The following is a 23,756-nucleotide window of genomic DNA, read 5'->3' on the forward strand; positions in this document are numbered from 1 at the left end:
TTATTCGTACATGTTTTTGTCCGGGCTATTTGAGACCCTTAATGTAATTTATATGTTGAAATCCAAAATATAAGACAGTGGGCAGAGATAGCAGCTTAGCCTTTGTTGCAGGAGGATGTATTAAAACATATTTCGCTCTTATTTTTGCCTCTGGTACTTGCATTCATCTATTTAACTGTGTCTTATAGTATATTGCAATAATTACCAGTGCCTTCTTTGATCCCATGTTCAGTGCATTATTTACATTCCATTAAGTTTCACACAAATATATGAGTAGACATTATAATTATAATTATATACATACATTACAATTATACTTACAAAAAACCCAGCGGCAGTGTTGCAGAAATCTATGGTAACAGCAGTGAGCAACTAAATAACAATTGAATAGGATGTTACTCATCTGTGAGATGTCTTCACAGCAAACACAGCTCATACAGTAGTTGGAGACAGTCACAGGTTCGATACGCAGGAATTTCATAAATGTTTTTAAGGAGCAGACAAAGAGCAGAGGTCAGAATCCAGTCCAAGATCAGTGCACAACAGGGATGGTTTAAGGAGGCAGACATCAAAGTTCAGTCCAGATAAAATGCACAAACATCCAGCAGGTAAAGTTTTAAGGAAGACGGCAAAGGCAGTATGTAATTAAATCCAATCCAGGGTCAGTTAACAAGTACCCAGCAGCAGATAATCCAAGGGGACAGACAATCGCAGAAGTCCAAAATTCAAGGGGCAAATACAGTAGATTACAGGTTCAGATAATGAGGCACAGTTTTCATGAGTTAAACCAATCACCTAGCAAGGACATATTTATCATTTTTACATTCCTGCAACAGTGATCATACCACTAAAAAAAAAACAGCAGGGCGTCAAAGTTAAGTGCCCTTGTGGGGAGTTTGGAGTGGATGATCGTATTAGAGAGGGAAGGAGAAGCACATGAGGGAAGAGGGCCCTGCTCGTGAGAGCTTACATTCTAAAGGGAAGGGGGGCAGACAGACAGGGGTGACACAGATAGGGTAGACAGTGAGGAAGAAGCATGGAGCAGCAGGTTAGGATGAGAGCTGAAGGCTTTGAAGTAGTGAGTCTTGAGAGCCCTTTTGAAGATTTGTAGAGAGTTGGAGATAGGGAGAGGGAGAGAGCTCCAGAGGTAGGGAGCAGCACTGGCGAAATCTTAGAGGCAGGAGTGGAAGTAATCAGTAGGCAAGAGAGGCAGCATGCATTTGTAGGAAAGGGAGGGAGTTTATTGTGATACAGATGAAGGTGTGGTGCAGTGCCAGATTAATGTCCATATGGACCAGGAGCTGAAATTCATGAAGGGCCTATTGCGCACCGCTGCAGGTGGTGTGACAAATGCCGCAGCAGTGTGACTGGTCAAAATAAAGAAAAGCACTAAAAGGAACACTGAAGAATAAGAACATCATACTGAAACAGGGGTAAAAAGGGGAAGGGGGGTTACAGTAATAATAAACCAAGATAAATACCTTTAGGCAGTTCTGTGTTTTTATACTAATGCCACAGTCGGTAGACGTCCTATTGAGACACCCTCTGGCCGTGATGCAAATCTGTTGATGTGTGCATGAAGATGAACCATCAATCGAACATTGGCTGCACTATCGGACATTAGAGCAACCCTATGGTTGCTCAGAATTTCCGTCAGATCATGGCTGCAGGTGCCAGTGAAACTTTGTCTTTCAACCTAGTCCCTGATGCTAACAAGTCCACTGCTGTTAAAGTCACCACCCAAGAATGCCAAAATTGGATGGAACTACATGCAATTCTGATATGCGTCCCCCATCGGCAACCACCGGGATACAAGAGCAGTGGCCCAATGTTTTAGTAGCGTCCACCTCTGAATCAGACTCACTATGTGGCATGAGGGGTGTAGTAATACCATCTGGGAGAAGATAAGGCAGAATATTAATGTTATGTGTGTAAATTATAAAATTATATATATATATATATATATATCATAGAAGCTCGGCACTCACTTGCTTTTCAAACTGCAACTCCTTTGATTACAGGGAATGTTGTAAAATATTGCAATAATTTGTTAAGCTGACCACCACTTCACGGTCATTCCCATCTGGCCAGTCCCTACACTGACTCTCAGATAAATGATCTTGGTCTGCCACCTTTGTCTCATGCTTACATACATTTTAAACATGAATATGTGTCCTGGCTTAAAGAGACAGGACCACACCTAGGGATATCAGTTAATAAGCACCTGGAGATAGACAAAAAAAAGTTTGACTTACATTTGAAAAACAGGGTGCCCTAGCAAATGTGACCACAAAATCTCTTTAAGCCGGGACCCATATTCATGTTTAAAATGTGTGCATGCTTGAGCCAAAGGTGGCAGACCAAGATTATTTATCTGAGAATCAGTGTAGGGACTGGCCAGATGGGAATGACCGTGAAGCGGTGGTCAGCTTAACAAATTATTGCAATATTTTGGAACCAACATTCCCTGTATTCAAAGGAGTTGCAGTTTGAAAAGCATGTGAGTGCCAAGATTGTATGATATTTTATTATGTAGATGGTGTGGCCACATACCAAGGCAGAATATTAATGTTATGTGTGTAAATTATAAAATTATATATATATATATATATATATATATATATACACACAATTTTGCTGATCGGCACTCCATAACAACACTCCAACAGCCGGGGTGCAACTATCCCAAGAGCCCAAACTACCGTGCAGGCATCATAGACAAATTCCTCCAAGATGGGCAGCACTCCATGAACTTAATCATCAGACATGAGACATGAGATTTAGTGATAGCACTAAGGTACTCATTCAGACCCGGTCGCAAGCGCTGAGCGCTCGCAACGGGGTCGATGTTTCTCTCGCTCCGGAGCTCACTACAAAAGGGGCAGCTGTTGATGTTGATCGACAGCTCGTCCCATTTTTTAGGCGTGGCAGGGGGGTGGTTTCACAAACGCCTGCCGTTTTGTGGGCGGCCGCACTGACATCAGCAGTGATGTCAGTGGGGAGCTTCCTGCTCGATCAGAGCAGTAAGCTCCCTGCGGCTTGCGGTTGCCAAGACCCAACAGCTTAGCTAGCGACCAGAAGGCCGCACTTAAAAAATCAAGCGGCCGCCCTCATTCAGAGAGAGCGATCGCTTCTTGCGACTGCCTCTGAATGAGGGCCTAAATCTCATGTCTCGTGTCTGTTGATGAAGTCCGTGGAGTGCTGCCCGTCTTGGAAGAATTTATATATATATATATATATATATATATATATACACAGGTTGAGTCTCCCATAACCGTATATATTTCAAAAACCAAAATCTTACAAAAATCTGGGTAGCCATGATGTGATCTGATGTTATGACATCACTAGGGGCAATGTACAATGACTAGAGGTGTGGGCGTGGCTTCCCCAGTGGGAACTGCCTCGAACACTCGCAGCAGACGCTGGACCCCCCCCACGACACCTGTTGAACCCCTCAGCACACACACCGGAACCCATCGCGACACCCGCTGAACTCCCGGCAGCACATGCCAGACCCCGGAGCACATGCCATACCCCCCTGCAGCACTCTCCAGACCCCCCCGCACCACCTGCCACCTTCCCACAACACCTGGCGGACCTCCCCTGCAGGTATTCCAAAAACCGAAGAAATCCGAATATGGATTTACACATTTCCATCTCTGCAGATCTGGAGGCATGGCAGGGGCGTATTTATAATGGGTGCAGGGTGCACACCCTGCACTCATAATTCTTTTTCATGCTTACCTTTCCGATGTCCCACGGAGTAGTGCTGCTGAAAACACCTGCAAAATGGCCACCGCAGCCATTTTCCCGGTGTTTTGCGTATGCACAGTAGGAAATCACTGGGAAAATGGCTACCACGTCTTTCTCCCAGTGAACTGTGCATGCGCAGTAAACTCAGAGCACACTCTAGTCCCCGGAGTCTACCGCTGCGGTCAGTTTGCTGACGGCAGCCGGGGAGAGAGGAGGGGGCCCCGGACACGCCCCTGAGGCTCGGACTTCGAACACCAACTGTCCAGGAGAGGGGATTGGTGGATTGGGACAGATGCACTCAATGGTAAGTAGCTGTAACATGTACCTACACACATATTATATTGTAAAAAATACATTATATATAGTGATATAATTCATCCACCTAAAGCTGGCCATCCACTATACAATTATCTGTCAGATATCTGTCCAATCTGGCTGGTTGGAATGAAAACCTGGTAATGTATGGGAGCAAATGACAATCGTCCATCTGCTCACACTTGAAAATAGACAAAAATCGTTGTTCAATCAAATTGGTTAAAACACACAAATTTAACCAATTTTTTTTTCATTTTTTTCAGTGTTTAAAACCATATGATTGACTGTCATTTGCTCCCATACATTACCAGATTTTCATTCCAACCAGCCAGATTGGACAGATATCTGACAGAAAATTGTATAGTGGATGGCCATTTTAACACTTTAATAGGGGCCCCATGTCTTAAGTGCCCCAGGGGCACCATAGCCTTAATCCAGCTCTGTTGGCACTATATAAGTAACTGTTAATAACAATACCAATAATAATACCTTTAAAAAGCTCACAGAGTACTATCAGACACTGAAACATACAAGGCTCTGTCTAGTGAATACAGAAAAAGAGCTACAGTAACTAATATTCTAAAAAACACCTTTTAAGATGTTATTCTGTATAAAATTGAGTTTGACTTTTTAAATAAAGAACATCCAAGAATACCAAACATTTACATGTTACCCAAACTCTATAAGAATCCCGTAAATTCACCTGGATGTCTAGTAATATCTGCTAAAGAGCCTCTAACCAAAAGACTGTCTAGTTATGGTAACACATTTTTACAAAACATAGTAACTTCCTATTTAAGAGATTCCACAAACATCATAAATATTTTAAACACAATCAAATGAGAGGATGATTTTATTCTTTGCACAGCTGAGGTCTCTTCACTATATACTTCAATCAAACATTTGCAAGGTAGTATTTTTAAAAATTCTTCACAGATTGAGTTCAGATTTAGTTTTTAATCCAAAGCATTGATTTTATCCACAACCATAATTATTTTACATTTTCTGAGAATTATTTTTACAAATACAAGGCATGGCAATGGGAACTAAGTTTGCGCCAGGATATGCAAATCTTTTTATGGTTAGGTGGAAAGATACATATATATGGAATAACAAGCTCTTCTGTCTAATCTTCTGAAAATGCTGTATAGACTACATTATTGTAAAATGGATGGGAGATAAAAGACACTCTCTGAATTCCCGACAAAACCCTAAAAAATTGAATTTCACCATGAGCACTCAATGAATTACCTTCCTGGATTTGTAAATCTATGGATCAGAAGGTAAAATCAATACCATTACACATTTTAAAAAGGTTGCTGCTAAGAAGTACTTACTTCCAAAAAGTTGTCACTATAATGGCGCGTATCCACTACACGAGAGCGGAACAACTGTATGATTACAACATTATAATCATTCAATCATTCATCATCCTGTGCAGTGGATAATGTGCCCACACTGGACGATATGTTGTTCAGTGCAGGCACCCTTCCTCATCCCCAAACATACACAACCTGTCGATATCAACAGATTGGCCTGCATGTTCAGGCAATGACAAATGCCGACCACGACCAGCGGGAGCGCACATCGCTGGTCGTTGCCGGCATATTCACTGCACGATTGATGAACGATTGAACGATAACGATGTAGTAATCGTTCAATCGCACATTTTTCTCGTGTAGTGGATACACGCCATAAGAAGTAGATAAAAAACATACCACAAAGACAATTTAGATTAATTAATAACCAACTTTTTGAAACCATTCATCTCTGAAACTCAAGCAAACATGCGCATGGACATATTTGAAAAAAGAGACTATGGGTCTGATTCATTACGGATTGCTATTGCAATCGTGGCTGCCATTACGCACATAGGTCTGCTGCAAAAATATGCTAATAAATGCTAACACAAAGCCGTCACACAGCCAACATAAAGATGCCCACTACCGCCCACTACTGCTATCTCACATCTGAAATACATTGCAGTCCTGTGTACACATCGGGAACATTGGCCCCCCACGCACAATTATAACAGGTCTGACCTTACTCAGAAATTGTTAACCTCGTCGCATGCAGTGAGCACTCAAGCTGCGTATGCCGTCCCAGTGGCTAGTTTATGCACGCCCATGCAACGGCATTCAAATGGACAGGCACACTTGCGTTTCTTCGACCACTCCCCCGTCACCACCCACAAATACTGTCGTCCCCTCCCTCGGTCTGTGATGGCTTTGTATCTGTGCAGGGGATTGCATTGCGATCGCAATGCTAACTCATGCATGCACACTGCAGTGCATACGCATGCGGAATATGCACCATCGGCCGATCTGCGTATGCTGTTGCAGTTGCGATCCATGATGAATCAGGCCCTATGACAGGGAACATCTTGAAGCATACTAGAAAGAAGCAATCAAACTAGAACAAAAATACTTCCTGGAAAGTACATATAAAGAATCAAAAAGCTCCTACTCCTTTCATCACACAATACTGTAGTACAATTTACATAGATACAGAAAATAATAAGAAACACTGGAACTTATTACTCAAAGACTTGTTCACATTGAAATTGTTCTTAAAAACCTACAGTAATCTTCAGGTAGAACAATGTTAAAAAAAAGTTAGCAAAGAAGTCTTTAAGAACTAATCCTTGCTAGAAGATACCAATAAAGGTGTCTATCCCTGCTAAACTTGCAAGGCCTCCAAAACAGGAATAAAGACTAAAGAATTCTGCAATACTGCCAATAACAAAAAACATACAAAATGTCACATATTATAAACCGCAACAACATTTGTCATCTATCTGCTCAAATACCGTGTGGCCACCAATATGTGTGAAAAACTACAAGAGCACTGAAGACAAGAATAAGAAAACATCTTCTGAATCTACCCACTAACAGTGTTCCAAACACTTTCTTGAGAAACATGTGTAGGCTCCAAATGCCCTCATATACATTGGACTAAATCTAGTCTTTCATGAACACAGAGGAAGGGCCATAACATAACCGTATGTCATCTGTCAGAAAGAGAAACCTATTGGATCCAAGAACTGAAAAGATTATTCACAAGAGGTCTTTACATTGACATAGACTTAGGAACTTTTCATTCTTAAGGGTTTACTTAATAAGCATTGGGTTCTAAAACACTGCGCTTCTGATCGCATTTATGCCCAAAATTTAGGACAATGCTTTTACTAGCTAGGTTTTACTAGTAAAACCATTGTCCTTTTACATTTCGGGCATAATCACAATAGGAACCGCCAGGATTTAGAACCCGATGCTTAGTAAATAAACCCCTTAGCACCACAGGTCAGGGGGCGCTGTTTGGGCCTGTCAGATTTCTGTTTATTATCATTCTTGCTTTAGCTTCCTCTTATTTCATCCCCAGCATCTCCTGGCCTCTCCTATCTCTTCCCTGGCCCTTCCCCATGAAGCCATGGCCTTTTTTTGGATGCATTATGTCCGTTTGAAAAATTAGGGGGCGCCAATGCTCTTTCTGGCACCGGGCACCAAAAAGTCTAGTTACGGCTCTGCCCCTTAGTACCTATTATAATCACTTATGCCCACACATACCTCATATACCTTTTATATAGAGTACATCATATTTTAGTTCTTATGTAATCACACCTTACACATATCTACTAATTCTCTCCTTTCCTCTTTCTTACTTAATAAGTACTTGTCACATCCAACACATTTTTAAAACGCACACTTAAAATATATATTACATGCCAAAGATACGATCTGCCCACCAATTAGAAATCCCATAACATAAATCATGATGTCACCATCAAGACCTATTTTGTCTCCCAGAAAAGCACCACTCAAGTAATGGGACCCATACATCAGCAATCATTTGGGCCAATTCTGCATTTTGAAGATGAATTTGTAAAAAAATCAGCAATGTATGAAGTTCTCCGATCACAAATTTATACCAAAAAAATTATCGAAATTGGTGAATCAGGTTGTCCAACATGTTGGATTTTGCAGACCAATCTGGGTTGTATAGTAGATGCCAGTGTATAGCAACGATCAGCCATTTTGAAGACCATTTCGCCAATAGAACAATTGTCTTTATATGTGATTAATAAAATGATGACCCTCTGAAATGAAATATGGGCATTTTCATTATTTGCAAATCCGATCTTTGGATGAAAAAGATCTGCAAATCACTGTAAAATATTGCCAACGTATGGGCGCAAATTGGCAAAAAAATGCAGAATCGGTTAATAATGTTTTGTGATTGCTGATGTACTGTATGGCCAGCTTAATTTACCTCACTGAATTAAAAATATCAGATCAGATCTGTCCGACACTGTTACATCACAGAAACTATGGATTTATCCCTCTTATCACATCAGCAGCCTTACAACTTGCTTTCCTACTGAGTCCTTTTTACATTGATTCTACCACTGCACTTTTCATTTTGAAAAACTGCATGGACCACTGTCTATTACAAAAGTATGTATGCTGATTTTATTCTTCATACTACAAGTATTCCTATCATATGACTGGAGCAAATTATACGGCCTTACACAATTGCACTATACAGACAAGTTTGTTCATTTTAGTTCATTATATTTTCTAACTTATTGAACCTTATGGTCCTTCATTTTTACTGTTATTGTTATTATTATTTTTATTATTATTATATTCACTGGTACATATTATCTATTATTGTAAATCCTATTATTATCAGTGTGCATTATACCATGTTGCAACCAATCATATACTGTATGTTTGGCCTTTTTTCATAATGTCTCGAGGTCTATTATTTTAGAACATATGATATTCAAACATTCAATGATCTGTTATACAAAAAATATGAACATTACGGATCATGTATTTAAACAAAATATCAAGTTCAAATAGTTTTTGGTCCTACTGTGTAGATAAATATCTATTTTGGGTTAATAAAAAGCTATGGGTCTATGTATTTAGCATTGGAGAGAGATAAAGTGGATGGAGATAAAGCAACAACCAATCAGCTCCTAACTGTCACTTTACAGGCTGTGTTTGAAAAATGACAGTTAGGAGCTGATTGGCTGGTACTTTATCTCCGTCCAGACCCAATATATTCTTGACTCCTGACACATTGAGATGTGTGTGATTACTGTTTTTGTAATAACACTATGGGCTCTATTTACTACAAATCCGGATTTGTAATGCAGATTGTAGTGTGATATTATCGACTGAATTCGATTTACCACAAATCCCTTGCAGGGACAGAGCTTGCGAGAAAGCTCTGTTCCTGCGAATCCCCTCCGCACTCTAGTCACGATATTTTTGCCAAAAAATACAGTGACTAGTGCCCCGCGCATGCGCCGACCGGCCACTGCTGCTACCCCCCCGACGCTAAGCTCCGCCTCTGACACTAAGCCCTGCCCCCAGCAATCGCGGACCCCCCCGTGCCCCCCCTGCACCCCCCTCCCCTAATAGCACTTACCTGCAGTCATCGGTGCTCCGGTGATGCCTTCCATGCCTCCGGTCAGCTGATATCCCATACTGCACTGGGACCCGATCACCTGATGACGGCGCCGCAGTGCAGCATGGGAGACCAGCTGACCGGAGGGGAGTCATCACCTGAGCCCTGACCACCGGTCCCTGGAGTCAGGTAAGTGAATTTTTTTTTTGACAATTTTTTTTTTTGCAGTGTATCAGCTTGCGGTCTGTTTAGACCACACAGCTGATCACTGAGACCGGCTCTGCTCTCGGCCTTTTAGAGCAGAGTAGGAGCCCGGTAGCCGGGGGAGACGCCACCTGGAGGTGGCGTTGTCAGAGGGCTTTCCCCGGCATTTTTTTACAATTTATTTTAAGTAACTTTGGTCGGATCACATTTCCCATTACAATTATGGAAAATACGATCTGCTTACTAAAAATAAGTGATACTTAGGGGTTGGAGTAGAATTTTATGAATACTACTCTAATTGCCCTACAGTAACTGTAGGTGAAACTAAAATAATGTGAAAAGGGTGTGAAAACATTTTAGTAAAAATAATGTTAATAAATAGAGCCCTATGTAACAATTTTTTTGTCATTGGGTAGTAAGTGTTGTTTCTTATTTGCTTATGTATCAAAAGTACTGAAAATTATATTTATTCCCCTTAAACTTTGCTTTTGTGACCAGGACATTTATTACTTTGAAATGTACCTATTTCAGATGAGAAAAGGGTGAATTTGCAATTTCTTTTACACAATGTGAGAAAAAAAATCAACTTATGTGTAAAAATAAACAAATAAAGTTGTACAAATATGACCACGAAATAATTAGAAGTCAGTAGTTTTTCGAGATTTACAATAATACAGTACATCACTATCACGAATCAGCCACCAGATGTAGTCCCCCATCATGTTCTCACTATACTGTCCTTGGTAGCGGCGTTCAAACTTCCAGTACATCCTGGTAGAAGCTCTCGCCTTGCTCCTCCGAGAATGCTCCCATGTTCTCCTTGAATTTCTCAGGATGAGAATCAAGAATATGGACTTTGAGGGACATCCTGCACCTGATTGAGCCGAAGATCTTCACCAAAGTCTCAACCAACTCCGCACAGTTTTCGGCCTTGTGATTGTCCAGGAAGCCCTGACCCACTGCAATAAAGCTGGTCCGAGCTGCTTCCTCCTTCTAAGTGAGCATCTTTGAGAATTTTTTGCACTGCAGGATCTTCTGAATCTGTGGTCCCACAAAAACACCGGGTTTAACCTTTGCCTCAAATAGCTTAGGGAAGAAGTATTGAAGGTACTTGAAGGCTGCTGAATCCTTATTTAGAGCTCTAACAATTTTTTTCATAAGGCCCAACTTGATGTGTAGTGGAGGCATCAGCACCTTCCAGGCATCCATCAGTTGCTCCTACTTCACGTTATTCATTCGTTTCCACACAGAACTCTGTCCGCTGTGGCCACTGTAGTCTGTTGTAGTGCACCTAGGTGTCTCTGCTGTTCCAAAGGAAAGAAAGCAGGGAAACTTGGTAAAACCGCCTTGAAGACCCATTAAGAATTTTTAAGTCTCCGATGACCTTCCAGCCCTACTCATCATATTTCAAGGCTTCTAGTAAGGTACAGTCAGTGTTATTGGGCTCCCCTCTGGCAGAGTTGGACTGCTCTGCAGTCCCTGCTATGCAATTGCACTGAAGTATCAGAAATAAACTGGAAAATAAAAACAAAATATCTCTCTCTGACATTCACAAAAGAAACGTTTGTGGGGAATAATTGGCATTTTCTATACTCTTGGGGGATAGGCAAATAGGAAATAACACTTCAAACACAAGGACAAACAAAATAAATTAAATTTGTTGCATAGTGTAATCAGGCCCAGGATGTGGCATGACATTGCCTGATTCTGCGTCAGTAGGAGGACTGGAGCCGCTGCTAATCAGTATAACACTCTATTTCCCTAGAAGGATGCCCATCCACCTTCAACTTTCTCCAGGAATAGATTGCTATTAAAACAGCAATCTGACATAATACACTAAACAGGAATGTCTCTTTAACAATAAACAGTGATTATATATGTGGTAAAATTAGATTTCTGGAGTAAAACAGCAAGTTAAAAAAAGTCTGTCAATCCGATTGTAATTTGTGTACAATTTTGTTTGTAAAAATAGGCAAAACTATGGTGGCTATGAATTTAAGGCTTTCTCCTTAAAACAGGGTTACACAATAAAACCCATGCTCATATACCAATTCACTGACTTTTTCTTTTCATTTCTTTTTTAGAGACAATAAGAATATATCTTTCATAATGGATTTTCTATGTGTAGCGATTTCTTCAGGTTCTAAGGTTTAAAAAGTCAAAATCTACAAGGGATCTGATTTATCCGTCTGCTCACACTAACCTCCGTGGCCAGTTACAAGTTGTGAACAGAAATAACTTTTTGTGCAGCTTTAAGTAACCTACAATAATTGTTTCAAATATTGACATAGAGTAAGTGATGGAGCTGTCCTCTCAGTACCACATCACTTGCGCTTGCCATAAATCCTTAGCACAGAATGATAATTATCAGAAATATTTAGGATTTTGTTTCTGTCATTTCAAATATTCGAAGCACCAGGGCTTTTCAATAATGCCAAGTGTGTTTGCTGGCTAATTTGTTTTCTTTTCAGCTTTATTCATGAGGTAGATGAAATTTCTCAAAAATCACAATAATAATGATTTTTTTTTTTAATTCAAAAGTATGTGCATTTCTTTTCAGCAGCAGGCTGTCTATACAAACATGCAAATATCAGTTGGAGAAAATACACATGTGAAATAAAGAGATCCAGAACATAACACATACTGTGTCATTCAGTTCTGACAGGCATATCATATCTATTTGTTCTGTATTATCACACTTGCTCTGCTTCAATTCATTAGTCATAGTTTAGCCCTGTGTAGTCTGTATTTTTGTTTCTATACAAACAGATTTTATTTGAACAGTAGTACCTATCTGTATAAAACCTACCAAGGAAGGTTCAGTAATTTTATTGCAGAGGGTCCAACAGGAACCTGAGACCGCCCACCCCATCCCATAATGTCTCCTGCTGATAACTGCAGTATTTAATATGTGAGCTATGCAACAGTCCCATCACTCTCATATTGAAATACCTAACAGTACCTTCTCCAAGCAGACCTAGCAAACTATCTACTCAAAGTCAAGCTAATCCCTTGGCCTTAGTGTTCCAAAGGAAAAACAATCCAAACAAATACCAAAGTAAAATAAACATAAACATTTATAATTCCATATCTTCTTTCTGGATCCAATATAACCTGAAACTGTAATAAAAAAAACACTCCCAGCCTATCCAATTGTTGGGATGGAGTGGATTTAACAATTTTGCAGAGGATAGTCTCTTATATAGTCAAATATTTTCCCAACACAATCAAACAATCATAGGTATGAGAATTGGAGGAACATTATATAATATTGTTCCAAAACTATCTGGCTGAGGACAGAACCTAAAGCAAAAGAGCTGAGGAATGGAGATGGTGAAAGAAGATGGAAGAGGATGGAAAATGGAACAAAAAATTAGTTTAAAAAAAAAAAAGGTATACCTTAGTTTTGTGTGGTTATACAAGTGTTTTCCATATCTAACTCTAGAAAGCTCACATAGTTGGCACCTCTTTGGGTCCTTTTCCCTACCTAGTAATCACCATGCTAGGATAGGTAAGATTAGTATCAATGTTGGTTCTAATTAATAGAGGGCTTTATCCACTTAGGTAACCACTTTACTAAAAATAAGCAACACACAATTGATTCACCCAAGGACTGGCCATTTTGGGTGGAGATGCTCAAATCATTATAGGCAGTCCTGATTGGCTATTGCAGGGATTGTTGTGTAATGGATATGAGATTCTGTGGACCCTGTGACTGTTACACAATGACCTTAGCTGGCATGTTTATCATCTCTTTGAGGTCTGCTTGATTCCCAATCCCTAGTGACCACAGTACTGTCTATTTTTCAGCATTGGCATTAAACTTTTGTTTGCCTACTCTATAACAGCAGTAAGTTATGGTTGTTATTATTATTATCCTTTATTTATATTGGCACCACAAGGGGTCCGCAGCACCGAAAATGGAGGCGTGACCTAATTACCATAGACCACGCCCCCTACGCAATATTATTTGGGGGTTGCCCGCATGGAACGCCTCCCATGTAATGCCAGGAAGGGGGCTGGGGGCTAGCACTCCGTTACTAGCTGGGCTTCCCCCAGCCCTCTCCCAGCACTGAATGGATGCTGAGCGCATGTGCGCAGGATCCATTCAGGTACTCCAGGGTTTGGCCACAGCCGCACATCTGCGGCGGTGGGGGTGCCCAACCTCCCAATCAGACCACCTGCGGGACACTTCGGCCCACGAGTGGAACAGCGGGACAGTGCTGTCCCACTGATATCGGAATGTTGGGAGGGGTGCACCCTCTATGGGGTGGCGCCCCTGTTCGACCGCACTAGTTGAACACCCCAAGAGCCGGGCCTGACAGTCAGAATGCTCAAATAAGCAGCAGGGCAGCAGAACCCAAAGGTTTAGTGCTGTTATGGCAGTGGGGAGGAGATGATGGTATAAGTGAGGGAAGGAAAAGCACATTAGAGAAGAGGGCCATGCTTGTGACAGCTTTCAATCTAAGATTTAGTACCAAAATGCCCAAGGATTTGTACATGATTCACAGGGCCCTGTTTTATCAAGTGATCTGGAAGATATTGTGTCTCATCTATACTTTTAATATGTGAGAGCAGTGTTAATGAACACAGCACTTTGTCAAAAATTTAATCAATATTTAAATTGGGTGTGGGTAGATATTTTACATAGAAATATGTTGAGCCTCCCTATCCCAATTGGACAACTAAACTAAGACTGAAATATTTTAACAGTGCCCATCGGGTGCACTTTGTAGGTGACATCCACTTTGTTTACATATGATTCATGCTGTCATTGTAGATTACTACTGAAATTTTTTCTGTAACATACTGTAGTTGCCACGATATTGGAACATTTGTAGCTCCCTAAAAATACAATTTACTAATAATAATAATCGATACAGGTGGCAGTCATGGATCTTATAAACCAGTGCTGCTCCCACTGACACTTTTCACCTGCTCTGACTGTGACTTCAGACTTGCCTGATGTCATCTGGAGCAGTGCCCATCCCTTCCCTCTTCTCATTTTCCCTTCCCTCTCAGCCGACAGCAAGTCATTCATAGAAAAATTGTATGGGCAGGTGCTTATATTATCAGCATGCATATAAACACCACCGTGAGAACGCTATCCCTATAAGCAGGACCTTATTTTAGTGCACCTCTGTGATGCAGAAACCAGGTATAATAAATATATATTTCTTTCTCTCTCTCTCATTCTTTCTGGTGCTGCTCCCCCTCTCCCATGACCATTGTCTTCTCTTCCTACAGTCCTATACCAATGTAACAGCAGACAAACCTTTATCACTTGGCTACTCTACCATCTTAAAATGCACCATGGCATAACTCATGACATGCAGTGTGGCTGATCTGCCAGCAAGTCTGGTTTTCAGATGGTAGGGTGTTTGCTGCTCTTCATATGTGGGTGAAGATCAATGTGAGCACGCAAAATTGGCCAAGACTGACTTGGCTGATGCCTCTAGCCATAACTCACAGCTGTAACTAGAGCTTTGCAAAACCTCTGCCACATTCTTTGCCCTTTCCTTTCACAACTTGCAGGAATCTGTTTCAGTATGCCCCTTTATGATCACCACAATATGCCCCTTTATGATCACCCCAGTGGTCTTGTGTTTAAAATGTAGGGCAATGTAAATGTAATGAACCTCTTTTCATTTGTGGGAACTGGAGTACTTGTGTGTTGGTGGGTTCCCTCATCCCTGGAGGTCCAGTGGAGGCTCTGCACTTCAGCCACACCAGGTAACTGCAGTGCAGCAGCACCTCAAGAGATCCTAGTGACACATCCAGTAGGTAAAGCAAGATACTGGATCCCCGAAGCTTCAGTTGCAAAAGTGGGGAGACTGCTGCTCTATGGCCTGGCAAACATCATTTTGAGGCTGATTTTGGCATAGAGTTGATTCTAGAACCCAAAACAAGGATCCTGGAAGGGGCTCTGGGCAGGAAATTTCAAGAATACGTTCCCAGCCAAGATTTAGTAGAGCCGGAGTTGAGGGTGGGGGGTGGGAGTGGGGGATCAGAGACCTACCACCCCCTTATCAGTGGCTGTGCATGGACATTAGAGAGAACAAAGTTAAAGGTCCAGACTGATTCAAGTTTGACATTCTAGTAGTAAAACAAAGAGCAATATTCCGTTATAGTGAACAAACTTCCTAGCATTATAGGCTATGTCCAAAAAACAATTGTAACTAAACTTGGAAATGTATGAAAGTGAACTTACCTTACTAGCACCTGGAAGTAAATGTAATTTAACATATGGGTCAGCAAGTCCATTGTGGTCCATCGGTTTCAGGCCCTTTAAAAGAAAGCACCACATTAAGGTTCTTAGAAAAGATTCCCATAACATGAATAATACACATCAGTCATATTAGTAAGATCATTTTAAAGTATATGTGCATGACATAAATTTAAATGTTAGTTATTTGAGTTGCACTTTTTGTAATGGTGTAATTTTAAAGCCATATAAATGACATACTCATATACATTATATTTTACAAGCTGCTCTTTAGTCCCTGCATTGTATTATGTATTTGTAAAAAGACACACACGCTCACACACACACGCTCACACACACACACACACACACACACACACTTAAAAAAGTTTCCAGAAACAAATGGCCACAAACTCTAAGATTTACAATTCAATTACTGCCCCCACCCTCCATACTTCCCACCTGACACTCACATTTTTAAAATAGTTTTCAATTGAGCAGGCTGCTCCTAAACTCTCGTTCATCACTTTAAAGAGTATAAAATAAAATTTTCTTTACAGCATTCTGGTCCAAATACAGATGAGTCCTCTCATACACCTATCCTTTTTGCGGCAAATATCATGCGATGTCTGACACAACTTATATACTCTGCTACTGGTAGCGATTCCCTGTGAGCGATTCCCTGTCCTTACTTACTTTTTCCTGAATTACCTGCATACAAATTCACTTATAGTGTACTAGGTATTTTGGATTAGAATTTTTTTTCACAAAGGAATTTAAAATACACTTCTCTATATGCAAGAAAGCTACTTCCAAGTGCCATTTTATCGCTTCATCTACTAGCCTCTTCATGGTAAGTACAGGCAATTTGATGCCAAAACTCCCTCCAAGACAAAACAACCCTGTCCGTATTATAAATAAAATATATTTCCTTCACTGCATTTGCCTCACTCATCTACAGTGCACCAATTATTATTACTGCCTTATATTGATGTATACAGTATATAAATACAATATTAAATAAACTGAATGATTCAACAGAAAACTTTATGTGAAGTGACCACAAAGCTTTTGCTGTTCTTGGAATAAACACAGGAAGCCTAAAATAGCTACATAATAAACAGGCACCAAATCAAGTTCTTCATTTAGAAATGTTGTTTGGAATTTAACGACTATTATTATTTTCTAAATTACTTTAAAATAGATTCAGCAAACAAATGGAGGTTTCAAGATTTGCCAAAGTTACAAGTGTAACAAGTTACAGTGTTAGCTGCCACAGTAAAAAGATGTCAACGGGCAGGGGCGTAACTAGGTATTTGAAGGCAACAAAGCAGTAGTTTGTAAGGGCCCCTCTGTACCACCCAGTGGTGAAAAATGTATATAACACATGTAACTTTGACAAGAAACATGACCCCCCTTCAGCTCTGAGCCCCATAGCAGTTGCAACCCTTGCACCTATGGTAGTTACTCCCATGTAGACGGAATGCTGGCTTTATAGGCCGAATAGCTAAGAAAAAGAAACATATTTGAAATATAAATAAGCGGTTCAGTTTTGGATCAGATTTTCTCCCCAAGTTTGTATCTCAGAATGATGCAAAACATCATCTTTTTCTGTGAAAGACTCTGACTAAGCTGAGGGTTTTGCCACAAGAAAACGTGTTAGGTACCCTAAGATTTTACTCAGACATTTGGTAATTATAGATTTTTTTCCACCACCAGCAAATCGGGACTTATATTCAGATTCTACAGCAGAGGAATATAGGAGTCGATTATCTTTGCTTATGGGACTCTACCTGGCAGAAGGACTGGTAACTTTTTCTCCCATCTTCATTGCTGGACATTATTTACAAGCATTCTTGATATTGCCTCTTCACGTACACCTACGGAACAGTGACCACTTCTCCTAAAAGTATACTGTACTACATATTTAAGTCTGAATATTCTACAGTGTCCCTTAATTCTGTATCCACTTACTGTATATTAGAAGACCATGTCCCACAGCGAGTATAATGAGGAAGTTTTGTTCTGGGTAGAAATACCTTTGTTCCGCTGTCCAATAGATATATGTTGTCTCCAAGGATTCCGTGCTAACTAGAACCTTCGTCAGGATCATGATCCTCCTGATGAAGGTGCTTGTCAGCACGAAACCACATTGAGCAACTGTTTATCAGATTACTACCTCCTTAAGCTAGTACAGTTTATTATCCGCATGAGATATGTGCTGTGAGTCTACTGGTGCCTACACACTAGGCAATGTGGTCACGATCTGATGATGTGTCCGATTTCCCTTTGAACTCTCCCCAGCAGCTCCCCGGCAGTCGTGGGCATGATTTGGTGTTAAAAAACAGTCCAATGTGACAAACGATCTATTGTGCCTAACTATTCCAGTGCATCGTGACTGAGATTGTCAGATCTGCACTACAGCACGGCAGATCTGGAGATGCGATGTATGAACAGTGGAGTCGCGCATCGGATTCGTGAGCGTGAGTGGAAATGCGCGATTAGGCATATTTTACACGATTTGTCGTCACGATCTGTCGGAATTGTGTAAAAAATCGCCAAGTGTGTAGGCACCTTAACACCTCTACTCCGGCACCATGATATATGCTTCAGACTTAACATTACACCCGACAGCTCAAGGATTGCTCTGCTGCTGCCATTTGCACTATTTTAGATGGTTCACCCATAAGGGGACCATTTAATTTTACACATATATAGGAGCACATATAATGGCAAACAATCGATTTGGATTACTCACAGGGGAACCATTTGTATATAAATGTGTTTGTGCATATTCAATAGTGGGTATATGAAATGGAACTGCAATACCAATAAACACCTTATATCTGATACCGTATACCTGATGTGTAAAACTCCATTACCGACAAATGCAAGAATGGTATCAGACCATAACCCCTTTAACACACAATGGGCCTGATTCAGACCCGCAAGTGCTCTATTAGAGCAGGAAGTTCACTAGGGCTTGCGGTGGATGAGACCCTACCACAAGGGTCTCGTCGCAAGCCAGATGGTCGCAATAATTGTGACCATCGCCAGGCCGCCCGCAAAAGCTGTGGGTGGTCACCCACAGCTTAGCGAGCGGCCTGGAGGCCGGTGAGAAAAAAAAACGGCCGCCCGCCCTGATTCAGAGCCAATATCCATTGTAAAGTGAGTGAATAAGGACTATATAACACAGTGAAGTGGATTAATGGAACACTTATACTGTGATTTATTTAACATAAATCGGCAGCTAATTGGTCTTTACGACTTGCAACAAAGTGTCATTAATTTTGTAACAACATACTCAGCTGCCTTCATATAAATATGCTACTGATACAAATCATCTCCTGATTCTGATTAAAATGATAAATTGTTACTGTTTCTATTTGTTATTGACTGACACAGTGCACACACATAAGGGTCAATTTAGATTAGGTGCGAGTGGGGTTCTGCAAGCTGTCCCATGGCAAACTCGCACAAGAAATTTCAGCTGCAATTCAATTGCAAACTTGCTTTTGCAAACCCCCTCTGAGCAGGTGAAAAGGAAAGGAAAACCTTTATTTTAAGGTAGAAATAACTCAACACAGTGCAGAACCTTTGTTATACCCATCCCAATGAATGATCATGCACTTGCTTTAAATAGCATAATTTGGCCAATAAAGACATGTCAGTTTTCAGGTGAAGAGGTATTTGTGGAGGTGTAAATGATATAGGACAGGTATGTGGAGGTGTAAATGATATGGGACAGGTATGTGTAGGTGTAAATGATGTTGGACAGGTATGTGCAGGTGTAAATGATGTGGGACAGACATGTGGAGGTGTAAATGATGTGGGATAGGTATGTGTAGATGTAAATGATGTGGGACAGGTATGTAGAGGTGTAAATTATGTGGGACAGGTATGTGGAGGTGTAAATGATGTGGGACAGATATGTGGAGGTGTAAATTATGTGGGACAGGTATGTGGAGGTGTAAATGATGTGGGACAGGTATGTGGAGGTGTAAATGATGTGGGACAGGCATGTGGAGGTGTAAATGATGTGGGACAGGCATGTGGAGGTGTAAATGATGTGGGACAGGTATGTGTAGGTGTAAATGATGTGTGACAGGCATATGGAGGTGTAAATGATTTGGGACAGGCATGTGGAGGTGTAAATGATGTGGGACAGGCATGTGGAGGTGTACATGATGTGGGACAGGTATGTGGTGGTGTAAATTACGTGGGACAGGTATGTGGAGGTGTAAATTACGTGGGTCAGGTATGTGGAGGAGTAAATGATGTGGGACAGGCAGGTGGAGGTGTAAATGATGTGGGAAAGGTATGTGGAGGTGTACATGATGTGGGACAGGCATGTGGAGGTGTAAATGATGTGGGACAGGTATGTAGAGGTGTAAATGATGTGGTATAGGTATGTGGAAATGTGGAAATGATGTGGGAACCTCCAGTACTTCTTTATGGCCACTAATATCCTTCTATATGGTCCTCTATCTCAGTTGTCACTTTTTGGGGTCCAGGATAGTTTCCCCACATTTTCATGCACTTCTCCCAGGTTGCTTTTTGTACAAAACTTGCGACCCTCGACGCAAGTACCGCAAAGTAGCATTTCTAATTGGATTGAACGTTTTTCAGGTGCTTTCAATTAGTGCAAAGTGTGCACGTTTCGTAGAACAAACTCACACTCAAAAACTTGCACCTACTGTAGTTGAATTGACCCCATACAGTCTTTATTTATAATTATATTAAATATACTGTAGACTGTGCACAGCAGTTTTTAACTAACACTTTATTTATTTTCTTTTCAACATTTTTCTTTTCTATTATTTTAAAATATTAATTACTGTGCAATTGTTTTTCCTGATACCTTAATTCTCTAGCATACCTAGTAACATATGATTTTAATATATGTTTTTATTGATAGAAGGGATCTGAGTGCAATTTCTTCAAATGACCCCTTTTGTTGTTCCTTTAGTTTATAATATGTATATCATCAGAACGTAGCACCGCCAACATAAACTACTAAAGAATGCCTTCTCTTTGATAATTGACTATAAATATTTGTTGGATCTCACATAGGAAATTCTCTTTTTCTCTAACTACTCATCCTTGGTGCGGGATATCTCTCTGTCCCGTTAATTTAACATTTGAGCTTTCCATTTATATAGATTCCAAAACCAGTATTGCTCACCTTGGGGAAAAGGGCGAGTATTGTGTGGGGAACCGTGCAGCTAGGTTGTAGTAATGTTTGCATATGATGATGAAGATGTGTTTGAAGAGTGTGGACGTTACTATTCATTTTGTATCAACTTATAATTTTTGATGAGTACCAGCTCCTTTTTTTTTTAACAAAAAAACACCATTTACATTAAAGCTATGCAAAAACTATTTGGTGAAGAAACAATAAGTTTGGGTACTGTGTCTGATATATTGTGCGGCACATTACCAGAATTTAAACATATTGAGTTCATATTGTGGGATGAGCATAACCATAGGTTCAGGGAAAATTGCACTGCAAGTCAGCCACACCTCTGGGAAAAGCCACAGAAGCAGGGTACAAATTTCTCCTAAACATCCTGAAAAACTGACAGCTAGAATACCAAACTAGACCATAATTTCAGGTCAATCTAAAAGTACCTTGATAAATAAAAAAATTATTTCGGAAACTAGAAAATACACGCACCTGCGCACACATATTTATATATTTTAAGACATTTCAATGTTAGGTTAATCTAAACATATATATACTTAAATATAATGCTCATATATGTCCTCTGCAAACTGTTTCCTTTAAAAAGGGCAGTAGTAATGCTTCAGTGAGCTAAAAGAAAGTGTACAGTATATGCATGTGCGAACCAACCTATGAAGATCTCTTATACTTTATTATTTCAACTACACAGGTTCACTTAAGTGAAACTAATTATCTTAATCGTACCTGAGAGAATTGCAAAATAAGACTTATATCATTCATTGCTAATGAAACCTGTCAAATGTGATCTTGTGAAAATGAAACATTCAGTCTACTGAGGCCTGTGCCACTTCAGTAAAGTGAAACTCTTGTATTATACATAATATATAAAGCTTCCTTCTTAGTTTAGAAATAGTTCAAATGTTTTAATTCTTCTACATGGGTCTGTGACATTTAGATTATGTTATTCAATTGTGTAAAGTCTAGTAATACAACATGAGATGTCCTTTTAAAAAATATATATTTTGCAGGTGTTTGTTCTGCTGGCGATGGGTAAAGACATGTCTAAGTGAGCACCATATAACCTTCTATTTTATCCTGCTCAATATTACTGGTAGGGGAGCAGGCTTATTGGCTTTTCACCTTGTATCTACTGCCTAGTGCTCCACCTCAGACTCTGGTAAGTCATCAGAGTGAAGAAAAGGGTACGAGAATTTACAATTGTCATACACAATGCTCTACCCTACCAGATATGGTGGTCATTGATGAATGTTGACAAGTAGTTATACTGTTAAACACTACAAGCTGTCTCTTAACTGAGATTGATTGTGTATGACTCACCAGTCGCAATAATGTCCCATCTATAGTGCATGAGTAACCAGACTTAAAGGTCAACCCAATTAGGCTGCAGGTACAAGACTTTTTTACCTGGCTGTATGGACCTGATTCATTACAGATAGTTATTGTGATCACAGTTGTGATTACGCACGCAGACATGCTGCAAAAATATGCTAATGCATGATATTGTAATTCCGTCGCACAGCCAGCATAGAGACGCTCACTAGAGCTATATCACACCCGAAACATCTTGCAGTCCTGCGTATACTTCGGGAACATCGAGTAACATTGGCCCCTCACGCACAATTACAACAGGTCAGACCTTACTCAGAAATTGTAACCTCATCGCACGTAGTGAGTACTCAAGCTGCGTATGCCGTTGCAGTGGCTAATTTATGCACGCCCATGAAATGGTGTTCAAGCAGACAGATACGACTGCATTTCTCCAGTCACTCCCCCGTCACCATTCCCAAATGCTCACAGTTTGTCACTCACTCTGCGATGGATTCCTATCTGCGTAGGTGATTGCAAAACCAAAACACTTGAGGGTGATTTTGCAAAACCAAAACACGGGAGTCTGTGCACATCTCTACTTTGCTTTTCCCTAGGCAGCATTTGCACGGCTGGATACCCGTAGGTCACACCTGAGGAACCATGTCAGTTAGTCCCAGTCATCATCTACACAGACCATGCAGTGCTTTCTATACAGCTGTGTGTGAATTCTGATTTAGTTTGAGACATATAATTAGACTGATTGCTGTCCAAAATTCCCGTAGCGTGGGGAAAAGCTATTCAATTAAATAGCCTTCTTCCCGTGCCGTAAAATTGGGACTCATGCGCGTCAACACAGTGTTATTTTTCCGCACGCGAGGCCAAATTGGTTATTTTAACATGGATTTTACCTCGCACCTCCATGAGCTGCGAGGTAAAGTCCGACTGCGGGGACTCGCGAGGAATCTCCGGCAAATGAATTGGTCCGGCACGGCAATTAGCCACGGGGAAAACCCCGTGGCTAATTGAATCTGCCCCATAGAGTAGTCTTTGCCTATATTAGAGATCAACTCTGGTTTTAGAGATCAACTCTGGGCATGGATTTATTTACCCAGATAAACTAATAATCTTACTGAACTAGGGGTTGCATTCTCCTTGTTATGGTTCTGGCCTAGGAATACATTTACTTGAACAGATCCTTTACGAGTATGTTTGTCTCAAACCTTGACAGAAATTATTTAAAATAATGGAGCTCTGAAGTAAGCATGACAGCTTATATACCTGTAAGCCTCAAGGCTGGAAAAGTTTAATGTAAAATGTCATTTGCACTGTGGTCTCAATTATGGG

General features: G+C 40.5%; 1 protein-coding gene across 2 annotated transcripts in view; it reads right to left on the bottom strand.

Annotated features, from left to right (window-relative positions):
- Positions 1-23,756, bottom strand: part of DOC2B (double C2 domain beta) — an 847,907-nt gene that overhangs the window by 447,386 nt on the left and 376,765 nt on the right. For both annotated transcript variants that reach the window (XM_088449544.1, XM_088449543.1), the window contains one exon: positions 15,905-15,979. In XM_088449544.1, the coding sequence (XP_088305670.1) occupies positions 15,905-15,979 (75 nt within the window). The remainder of the gene's footprint in view (positions 1-15,904; positions 15,980-23,756) is intronic.

Source organism: Taudactylus pleione, unplaced genomic scaffold (genome assembly GCF_031769625.1).
Source record: "Taudactylus pleione unplaced genomic scaffold, aTauple2 ptg000487l, whole genome shotgun sequence".
NCBI lineage: Eukaryota > Metazoa > Chordata > Amphibia > Anura > Myobatrachidae > Taudactylus > Taudactylus pleione.